General features: G+C 40.7%; 1 protein-coding gene across 3 annotated transcripts in view; it reads right to left on the minus strand.

Annotated features, from left to right (window-relative positions):
- Positions 1-261: 261 nt before the first annotated feature.
- Positions 262-12003, minus strand: part of LOC135377873 (vesicle-associated membrane protein-associated protein B-like) — a 28763-nt gene continuing 17021 nt past the window's right edge. Inside the window, exons 5-7 of one of the 3 annotated variants that reach the window (XM_064610594.1) lie at positions 11531-11617; positions 5607-5705; positions 262-1716 (exon numbers count right to left, since the gene is read on the minus strand). In XM_064610594.1, coding sequence (XP_064466664.1) covers positions 1504-1716; positions 5607-5705; positions 11531-11617 — 399 coding nt within the window. In that variant the 3' untranslated portion in view covers positions 262-1503. Of the gene's footprint in view, positions 1717-5606; positions 5709-11530; positions 11618-12003 lie in introns of all 3 variants that reach the window. The other 2 variants (XM_064610593.1, XM_064610595.1) reach the window with 2 other exon arrangements.

The raw sequence follows: 12003 nt of genomic DNA on the forward strand, positions 1-12003 counted from the left end.
CTTTCTTTCGAATGTATATTCATGCACATCCCTGTACAATGCAGTACCATATTGGGTATGCTAAATATGTTGCCAGGATTACATAAGAGGTGTGCACACAAAAGACACCGAAAACAGTCCTTTCCATTCTTCGCTAAAATACTGCAAACGCACTAATTTGGTCTTCCTATTTCAAGGTACCAATAAAAGCAGGCAGTATGTGATTATGACACATACTGTTATGTACCAAGCATCCTAGGATAAGGGGAAATTACACTTGCCTAAATCAACCAGGTTTTATTTTGCTCAATTTTAATACATTGCTCCCTAAGGTGGGGTGAGGAAAGGACACCAGAAAGTCAGCAAACTTTTCTAAGCACACACAATGTAAACCTCTATGTTTCCAAATGTCCGAAAGAGCTTGTCACTTGCATACAAATGCAGTCTCTACATTATATGTCAGATACCTGCTTTTCCCTGATAATATTTCAGAGAAATCCACCAGCATTACTCATATTTTACCATGCATGAGTAATACAAAAACTGATAACGCTGCCATATTTAATAAGCACAGGCTGCTGTAGCAGCAGTTCCTTCCCAAGAAGTGTTCATGTTAGAAATGAAAAGGCAGAGGAATGAAGGTATATCTTGAGCCTAGAGTTTAGTCAGCCAGCACACATTCATGACACCCCTCACGAGACAGTTCACTGATGAACACACATCTGTCAGCCTTCCCATTTTCAATGCAATTAAAACAACTCGAAGAAAGGAAAATGACTGCTTGCACAAGTCAAATAAAGCACACTAGTGATACTGTTGCCTTGCCTTGAAACTTTAGATTCTTTATTTTTGGCTGGACATTTACATGAAACTAACTTTATATCCTCCCCCACTGAAAGCACCCAGCACTCGTGCACTCCTCTGAGCACAACTTTTTCCAGACCAACTGGAGAGAATGGAAGCAAACTTATGAACACCATATTTACCCTTTATCAGCATCCTAAGATAAGTAAAATATATGAAATACAAAGACACGTTCCTTCAGCTATTCAATGCTTCCTTTTCCACCTCAAAGTAATGTAATGAACTACTATTGAGTCCCGTTCTCAGCATGGTCACTGCATTCTAACATGGGATATCACCGGCCATGTTTCAATGGAGTGCCACATAAGCAGAAATTTCTGCAGTTGGGCCATGCACATACCCATACACTAGAAAAACTGCTATCAGACATAAAATAGTGCATATCAACAATTCTACAGGTTAAATTAAGATTTAGTTTCCAGTCACCTTAAAAGGTGCAAGATACACAAGTCACAGGCAGGTAAAACTGTATCAAAAAGATCTTTGCCAGCCTAGTATCAAAGCAAGAAAACAGGAATGAAGAACAGGCAGTGAAAGAAAAGGGCATAATACAAGAGAAGTTGTTAGGAGGAGCCAGATGTGCCATCTTGGGACTGCCAACAGGAAAGGGAGGGATGACTGAGTGGTAGCAGGAGGAGGAGCAGCAGCTCCTGTGCCACCTCAAAAGAGCCACTTGCCAACCAGCACACCTACGATGAGCATCGCCACTGCAAACACTGTAAGAACAAGTGGCGAAGTTCCTCCTACAGCAGCAGGGGCCTTCTTGGTAGGCTGTTGTGTGCGAGCTCCCGCAACTTCTGCAGCACTCTGTGCACTCACATACTCCTCTGCCGGAGCTGTGCTGCGCATCATGCGCTGCCGCAAACCTTCCTCCTGCATCAGAGCCAGAACAAATTCAAAAGCCATTTAAATAGCTTCTCTGCAGAGATAAGATATGGAGAGGTGGAGCTAAACTAAAGGTGCAAGCATACATCCTAGATGGTCCTCCTGGCAAACAAACCAGATTATGCAACACTCAACCAAACCCAGTTTGCCACATGCTTGTCCATAGGTAAGCCCAAAGAGCTTTCTGAAGCTAACGTAGCAGAAATACTATTACTTTTGAATCATGCAGCAAGATTATTTTCTTGGGTCCTGGTACCGTTGCACATGGTTACTGGAAGCAGTCATGCCTCTGCAGGTTCTGTAATGGTGTACCACTGCACAATCACGAGCCCAGATTTCCATGCAGGCTCATTATACTTAGGGCCTGACTTTTTCGGGTTTTATGTTTGGCCAAATTCGGGGGGTAAATATCGGGTGATATTTTTCATTTGAAAATTCGGGTGTATTCGGGTTAAATCCCGTTACGGCATATTCTGTCGTCAGGAATTCGGGTGTATTAGGGTGATTTTTTTTTGTTTAATAAAAATTTGTCTTAACATGGAACTAATGTTTAGCAATGTTATCAAACTTTATTTTAATGCACGCTTATGAGTGTGCCACGCGACCCGGATGTTTTCGGGTAGATTCGGGTTAAACCCGAATTTTACAGATTTTGTTCGGGGGGTAAATATCGGGCGGATACGGGTTTAACCCTAAAAAGTCAGGCCCTAATTATACTCCATATGCCATTGTTAGCTTAAAGGTCAATTCCAGTTGAACTACAAAAATCTGACATGAGCACAGGTTTGGGAAGCAGAGGTGTTCAAAGCAATATTCAAACAGACAATGTCTCAATATCCCAGGAACAGCTGATCTCCCAAAACATAGATGACATCCAAGGTTAAGGCAATGATATGGAGTGCCTGGATCCGGAAGTCCGCATCAGTGAACTATGTACAAGCCTTACAAAGCTCACTCCATCGTGCTGGTAGCTCAGTCTCTTAAGTGACGTTTCTTAAACCCAAAAATAATAGTGAATGCATATTTGCTACTTTCTGACAGTTTTGTGTGCCCATCATCTTAGATTCTGAGCACAAAATGATCACAAATATCTGTTTTAAGTATCCAATATGACCAATGCTAACAGACAAGGTAGCAACACTGATCGTGGCTTCGATGAAGACTCCTTCTATAACTGGTTACTTATTTACTACATGCTTACATCCTACTGAACTTCAATGGCTGGCAACGGAGAAAAATCGACGCTCAACACCAAAGTTCATGTTCCTTCAGAGAAACATCAACCACCAGAACCAAGAAACAAGGAATGAAAGCACCTAGAACTACAATGATCGACATTGCTTTCTTTCATTCGGCTGCAAACTCCTAAAAATGGAGGCATGTGACTCTAGTTGAGGTTGAAACAATATATGGCAGGACGGCAGTTCTTGCAGGGATGATTGAAATGGTAGCGTAACTTCAGCTTTCTTTCTGACTGCTTCCGGTACTCATGCTGCCATCAGTGAACCCATTTTATGGGGCTGCTGTTCAATGTTTAAGAAGCATGTGCTGGAGGAAGGAAGTAGAGATTGCTTCCATATTTAACAGACGATCGTGGGTTCAATCCAGGCCGAGGACGGTAGCAATGTGGGGGAGGTAAACATTGCTTCCAGCACCGTGTGTCGGAGATTTCCGGCGCACATCAAAAGAACCCCAGGTGGTCCAAATTATCTGCAGTCCTAACCTGCGGCATGTGCAGCATGTCGCCACACAAATAGGCTGACTCACCTGACGTGTAAATCTACGCCTTCTTAAAAGTAGTTTCACACAACAGGTTTTTATTGCGATGACTCCTTGTCAACCATTGTCCCATACGCAACCTTACTAATCAAGCACGTGAAAATGGCAGTTTATTTCTTTATTTCTTGATGAAGGGTTAGGTACGCGTACCGTTCAAGACCTGATGCAAGATTCGATCATGAAGTATCTTGGGAGCTTTCTGGCTTTGTGCGGGAAATGTTTCACAAGATTTCCTCTCAAACACACGTGACGTCTGAATCATAACAAAATATCTTTTGAATTGTTCTAAACATCTTTAAAACCTTGCTCTATGTCCACATGCCTACCTACTTGAGTGTGCTGTGGCAAATTGTGGCCTTGTGCGAGTGGTTAAAATGGGCTCTTCACTATGTAACGTCATCACACCTGCCTTAGTGCTTATCATCTGATTCAGATATTTAAATCAGAATCTGGGGGTTGCAAAAAGTGTCGTTCTCAGTTTCGGGTCAAAAGTAGGAAAACAAAATTTTGCAGCGTGAAAGAAGAATTCGTGTGCAAAGCTGCAAAAACTCTCGAACTGCCACCATTTAAAAGTGCAAAAAATGCACTATAATATAAGCCATCAAAAGTATCTCATTTCATTTCCCTTTTATATTCACAGTGACCAATTTACCATAATTTAATAGTAAGCAGAATTTTAATCATCTCTAAATTTATTAATTGTGTGCTGTAACTCGTACTTTCTAAAACAATACTGTTCATGGATGGTTGTCAGATGAAGTGAAAAAGATAAAGTATACGGAACAGTATTGATGGGTGGCATGAACTTATGCATGGAATTAACCAGATGGTCTTTTTAACTCCATAATATAAATGCCCAGACTAAGGCTTCCACCAGCTGGCCTGCATATATGCCATCTTGTCAGGTCTTTTTTAATCACAATACAGGAAACCCTGATAGTCCATATGTGAGCTAAATAATTGGATAACTGTACAGGACAGTGTCAGTAAACTTTGTTTGTAAGTGAGAGATTAATCTGAGGTGTTATCCTCTGTGCTGCTCCTGAGGTGCCTTGGCACTGTTTGTGGGCACATGGACAGCCTAGAAGTAAAAAAATGAAGTGCAGAAAGCAAGTAGTTAAAAATGTAGTGAAATTCATGTAACTACTTCACAGTAGTTACAAAAGTAGTTAACTGCCACTACAAAAATGCAGCTGGACAAGTATTTAGTATGCAATTTCCAGAAGCAGTTAGTGGTTATAATAGTTAGACTTCAAAAGATGTAGTTGTTGCCCATCTCTAGTTAAAATGAGAGAGATACTGTACTGCTTAACACTGTAGCAAAGATGTATTTGTATTGCAAGAGCATAAAGAACTATCAGCAGAATCCTGTTCTCTGGGATGGTGAGCAACAATTCATAACAGATCGACCTCTGATTTTTCAAGGGCATTGGCTTCAACATCGGCACCTGAAGCTTTAAGAACTCGTTCCCGTAACAATAACACTGTACTCATGAACTTTAAATTAAACTTTTGAGTGTGAACTTTTTAAATAAATAAATAAATAAATAACTTTGTACATTTAACTTGCTTTTCACGTCCCACCAAAACGGATCCAAAACATCAAAATGTGGAGAAAAGGTGGTACACCAAAGCTTCCACTTTGGACAGACACTTGGCAACTCTTGGTAATGGTATGAAACTCTTATGTGCTTCATACATTTACATATTCCCATTAAAAGTGGCACTTGTCATCCACAACTGAAGCAAACATGCTGAGTGGGTGACTACACACGTCCCTACAAACCAGCACTTTGACAATAAAGTAGTGGATGAGGCAATTAAACATAGAACAAACACAACACCCAATACCCAGTTCCTAGCGTGGCTTGGTACGCTGAAGAGAGGGCATCTAGCATGGTGTAATTGGTAGCATCTCTGACCGGCAATCAGAGGGTGTGGGTTCGAATCCCACTCCTCGTGCCTTTTCTTCGAATGCCATCATTCACTTTGAAAACTTTCACCAAGGCATTAACTCTTGCACCAAACATTGAAGCATTTAAGATGGCCACAGTTGAGCGGCATTAAAAAGGTACATGAAGTTACACAAAGGTACTGACCTTGAGGTTTGAGTTCTCTAAGCGCAAGTGGCTCACTTCATCACGCAGTCGCTTGTTCTCTTCTGACAACTTTTTCAGTTCAGTCTCTTGGGTGCCTGCCTGCTAGAAAAAGGAATTGCATGGTTCAGACTGGTGTGATAATTAGGAGCTGCTGGTAGTGTAGTTTCCAGTTCTACTTGGTGCAACTTGTAGCGAGTCTCCACGAATGCATTTGGCATATTAAAGGGAACCAAAATGTCATGCAGAAGTAACTCTTATGACAAACTCAAGTAGCTCTAGAGATGAGAAGTTTCCCAATATTTCCCAACTGCACCACGCTGTTCCCAGCTAAATAGCATAAACGTGATACTGCACAAAATCTAGAAAGTAACTTAGCTATGAGATAAATTTCCAGCACACTCCATCACTATTTGTATCACTTAAAGATGTTTCTTCTGCCCATTGTAAGTAGCCACTGCACATGTTAAAAGCGGCACTGATTCAGCACTTTGGAGGGCAGTTGTGGAACAACACTCAAAAAATTATTCCAAAGGCGTAACTATTCACTAAGACAGACGAGACCACTTTAAAAATAAAGAGTGACATACACCATTTAACGTAAAACATCGTTTCATAACACAATCTAATTATGTTATACTGTGGCAATATAGCAGATTAATTTTTGTTGTATTGTTCAGTTAGTAGACTATGCACTTAGACACTTCAGTCTTCACTCAGTGCTATAATTTCAGGTCGCAGTGACAAGGCCAGACATCATAACAGCATACGTGCATTGTCAATGTGATTGCAGGAGTATGTTGTGACACTGTAATTACTACTTAATTACTACACCTATATTTTGCTGCTATGCTGCATAGAAAAGAGACTGAAAATACTCTGCTACACATAACTTCACATAAACAAATGTTCATATTGCACTCTTCCACTCTGTTATCATTAGTAAAAAGGAAATTGGTTAAAACCAGAGATCTGAATCACAAACTAATGAAGTTGAAAGAAAACGTGTTTTCGCAAAATCGATGAATATTCAACTGGCAGGTTTGCAATAGTATATATGTACTTTGAAGCGTGGATGTTGAAGAGGAAAATGTAGCCCTGCTGTTCTTTCTCAGAGATACCAGCGCAGACAGGCAATTTTGGTTCGAAAAGGATTGAAGCTTTTTGTATGCTTGCAGGAGCATATGTACAAAATACAGTGATACCTCCCGTCAATGACACTGCCCTACTGTGGACAGCTGAATTTCCCCCGGAGAGCTCGTATTTCAATACCTCTCATGTACATGAAGCAAGGATTCATAAATTGAGGGTACACAAACTGTAACTGTACACAAATACAATAAATTCCATACATAAAGGAAAATTTGATCTGAGAAAGTGAGGCTTGGCATATAAGGAACTTCCTGGAACAAAAAATTGTCAGCTGAGTGCAAGCCTGTGCTTATCCAGTTTCTCTCTCTCTCTGTCTTCTTACTTTCATTTTTACTTTTTCAACAAAATTATTGCTCATGAGCATGAAAAAGTTTCTAATTTGCAACCTCATGCTGCTACTTACTCGAGACTTCTCAAAAGCCAAGTGCAAGTGGGACTGCACATCCCACCTTAAAAATGCCACTGCATTATCTCCCCTGTTTTACCCACTTGCCTCCCCAATTTTCCTACTGCTACATTTCAGTACAAGAAACCTATTGCCTTACATCCATCCTATAGCATGTATATGGTGGCTAGATCAATATTGTCTGGTGTGAGGAGCGGCCGCAGCCTCCTATCCGACGGAGCGGGACTGTTGCGGAAGACGGCCACCAGGCGCGCTGCTCCACGGATGTATGCTAGTTTCTGTGCGCTCTGGCTAGTCCCCGGGCGGAGTTCTTTCGTGCGTGACGTATCAGAGGGTGGGATAACGACGCTCTCGCGTCTTTGAGGTGCTTTATTTTACTTTATCGTCGGCTGTGCACTGTTTTGTGGAATGGTGAACCTTGAGAAGACGTCTAACGCCAGTGTGAAGAAAAGGCAGCGTGCAAAAACGAACAGAGCGCAGGCCATCCGTCAATTCAACAGGGGTGGCCTATGCTACTGTTCAAAAACACTCTTCAAGCTTGTCTCCAAACTTGAAGATACCTTCACAAGGTTCTTTTCATGTCGTAAAAGGCATGCAGACAGCCTATACTAGAAGTCATGGCATGTGCTATGGGCAGTGATGGGCAGTACTTGATGTAGCAAGTACCCAAGTAGTACTTTAAGTACATTTCTGTGTACTTGTACTTTACCTTAAGTACATTTTAAACCGTGTACTTTGTACCGTACTTAAAGTACTCTTCTCCGAGTACTTTCCCATGAAGTACTCAAGTACCCAAACTGGACTCCAGACAAAAAGTCACAAAAGAGTATCAAAAATGCACTCTACTAAAAGCACTAAAGTGACAACAAGAAAACGAAAACACACAGATAGCGCTATCTGTGCCTTTTCGTCTTCTTGACTTCATTTTAGCGCTTTTGGTGGGATGCAGTACCCAGAGTCCTAGTCTGACATTTTACCAAAAAGGATTTTTGTGCTGTTAGAGAGCATAAATATTTGTTGAAGCCAATTTATGGTTGAGAGGCTTGGAACGTTGAAAAGGTATCAACACTTCTATGATTATGTAAAACGAATGGAATGCACAGACATCCACACATTATGATACTGCAACCGGCAGCACAATGACTTGGTCAATTGTCATTTCAGTTCTTCCAATGCAGGGTTCTATGCTTTTTTTATATTGCTTCCTTCATTGGCAATTAATAATCATTTTATATCACAATGTGTGATTGCATCACATGATGAACACTCTAAAAGACACACATGCTTTAATTTTTACATTTTACGTTTTTTTAATTGGTCACATGGATTAGATTGCTGCAAATCACAGTCGTATAAAAATCATGCCTTACATTGTGCTTCATCCTTTTTTACTTTCGTCATATTCTTTTTTAAACATGTGGTATTTCAAAAAGCAGCATGGAATGCCCAGAAATATATAATCTCAGTTGGCCTGTACTTCCCCCCCCCCTCCCACCCCCCGTGAAATTTCCTAGCCTGTTATAGCGGAAGATTGGTACCGGAACACCACACTAGGCGGGTGATCTTCAATCATTCAGGGTATAATATGCAATCACAGCCTAGTTGACAGATTACCTCTCTACATGTAACTGCAAATTATGTCATCTGATTAAGTTCATATTGACGGGTTAGCACTTAACCTAAGACTTTACGGCTTTAGAGCATTTGTCAAGAATGCTCGCTAAAGTTTTGCCAAAAAAGCAAGACACATATACTAAACAGTGAAAGTGATACAAATGAATGCAAAGTGAGTGAGTGCAAAGTGATACAAATTAAATTCACAATGTACTTGATGAATACTTGAAGTGCTTTGCCTAGTACTTTGTACTTTACTTGAAGTACTAATGACGCCAGGTACTTTGCCCATCACTGGCTAGGGGATTGTTGGCCGAGGGTAATGTTTGGCGTCAAGCCCATAGTGAATATTTCATGATGAACATTGTAAAATTCTATGCTGTGATGAGAATGCACTTCCTCGTAAAGAGCATTAACCGTTTTCGCACAGAGCGGAAGCAGCGTAAACGCAGAAGCTTTCAAAGGAGGCGCGTCTCCAGTGAATACACTTATGTGAGCATTCAGACTCATGTACTGATGTTCTTTGTTTTCATTGTGTGCATATGTATGTACATATATATCATGATGAGGGGACAAAACAGGTTATTTCTATTGCTGTGTATAATAAATCTTGTTTTGGTATTGCCAGGTTGAAATTTGCAGATGATCGTGTCTTCACTGACTGATAGGAAACTTTATACATCGAGAAACAATAAGAAAGATCAACCGGCCTTGTTGTTATGACATTAAAAAAAGAAAACTAAAAGTAAGAATGGACAAAAAAAATCTGATAAAAGGAAGAGAGGTAAAAGTTGAAAAGGGAGGTTGCCATCAGGTTTGTCACGTCCGAGCTACGCATGGGACATACCAAGCTGAGTACCTGATCCTGTGCATGCTTGGATAAGCGACCTTCAATGTGTTTTAGGCTATTCGTTTTCCATTGATATTTACCCCTCACTGTTCCATTCCTCCGCAAGACTTCTCGGCCACACGGGCGAAAACGGCCCGTTCAGCAGACACGCTTCGGGAGCGTTCGGGAGAATCTTCGCATACATCCGTGTTGGCCCGCCACCTGACGGCGTCTTCCGCGAACGGGCCGCCTCGACTGCGGCACTCCTCACACCAGACAATATTCATCTAGCCACCATAGCATGTACACTGCTTTTATTCAGTGATGTAGGCCAGATCCACAGTGAAATACTAATCACGACACAAATCAAGCATGGCCTAGTAACTAAGTTGAAGTTCCCTCCAAAAATGTTAGTTTATTAGTAAAAATTTCTAAAACAAATAACCATACTGTAGCCAATGTTATACAGGGTGTTTTTTTTATTAGTTACAGAATTTTTATTAAAAAACTAGCAGAGCAAAATAGATGCAGTTTTTGCCATTGAGTTATATGGACAGGCAAACACTCTCTGGAAGAAAGTATGTAACTACAAGATCGCTAATTACCTAAAATTCATTAATTAGCTCTTTAATTAGGGGATTTCGCAAAAAAGCAAGTTAGCAGAGCGGGAGATATTCCTCGTTGAAAGCCATTCCATGTTTAAAAGACCCTTAAATGCGCACGTGTGTTCAAATATCCATAGCTGAATTTCGCTATGCAAATGAGCGGAAACAAGAACTACACACTTTTTGAGCGCAGAAATGACTTGACCTTCGCCTTATCTGGGTCGGAGAACGGTCTATCTGGCCAACAGATTAGCTCCTACACCCATCAGCTCCATTGCTCCAAAGCACGTGGACCTCTCACGTGGATTGCCTGTCGCTCTTTCTGCACTTGAAAAGTGTGTAGTTCTTGTTTTGGCTCATTTGCATAGCAAAATTCAGCTATGGATATCTCAACACACGTGCGCGTTTAAAGGTTTTTTTAAACATGGAATTGCTTTCAACGAGGAATATCTCCCGTTCTGTTTACTCACTTTTGCACGAAATCTCCTAATTAATGAGTTAATTAATCAATTTTAGGTAATTAGTGATCCTGTAGTTACGTACTTTCTTACAGAGAATGTTCGCCTGGTCATATAACTCAACTGCAAAAACTGCATCTATTTTGCTCCGCTAGTTTTTTAATAAAAATTCTGTAAAAAAAAAACTGTATACGATATGTATATGCACCCCTTGTATGTGGTTGCATGAAAAATACCACGCAGGCAAGGAAAGAGCATTGTAACGCATCACACAAATGGTCCAAATACACATGCAGCATTAAGACAAGACACATTTTGCATAAAGTCCTAGTACATGAGTCACTGACAACTGACAATGACATCAACAGAAACTACCATGCGACACACAGATGATCCACTATGCCTAGATACCATTACCATATCTGCCCTTCATAGTGTGGTGTTTGTTTGTGTTTACCCATGCCAATTACCAAGTTCAATCAAGCCACTTTTGCTGCATTGAATGGTAATATGAAGGCAATAATATCTGAAGAGCTGTCCCAGGAGGGTTGCAACATTTCTCCAAAGCCCTTAACACTTTCATTTAGAATCATTTACAAAATCACCTAATTCAAAAGGGCCCTAATTCTTTCAGAGCCTCTTTATAAACGTTTTCCTACCTATGCAGACAGTGGGAGGTTATGTATAAGGCAGTGTTATCAGTTTTAGTGTTTCATGGGCCTTTCAGTACAAATTATAGGGTATAGAAGGAAAAATTTTCAGGCTTGAACCATGTGTAGAGCATGTCATGCCGAACAAAGACAAACAATGGCAGGGAAAGCCAAATGTATGGGACAGATCATCTGATTATTGTAGGGACTCACCTTGGGGGATTTGGGTGCAGGTTCGGTTACCGTCTTAGGCACAGTCATTTTGTCATCACCGTGAGATGTGCTCACATCAAGGTTATTCTAAAATAAATGGGGGAGGCAAGAGCAAGATCAGGGGGTAAAAATATGAGGAAAAAGAGGCAGGGGCAGAGGGAAATAGACAGAGAAGACCACAAATGTTAGTGGACAAAATGCACACAGACTTGTACAAGCAAGATCAAGTCCGGGATTTCTTATTCTCGTAAAAAGGGCAGTAATTATTTGTAACCAGGTGACAGACAGAAATTATGTCCCCAAAAAAATAAGCATTCTTGTTTCCCAAAGCAGTTACGTCTCAGCAATCAGAACTCTGTAGACTGTCATAACCACACCGGTGCTTAAAACAGCTAATGAGAAATAAACTCTACATTTGATTAAGCAGACTGAAAAGATTGCTACTTTTCAAGCATGTTTATTTCCACCTATGT

The sequence above is a fragment of the Ornithodoros turicata genome, chromosome 1 (genome assembly GCF_037126465.1).
Source record: "Ornithodoros turicata isolate Travis chromosome 1, ASM3712646v1, whole genome shotgun sequence".
Classification (NCBI taxonomy): Eukaryota; Metazoa; Arthropoda; class Arachnida; order Ixodida; family Argasidae; genus Ornithodoros; species Ornithodoros turicata.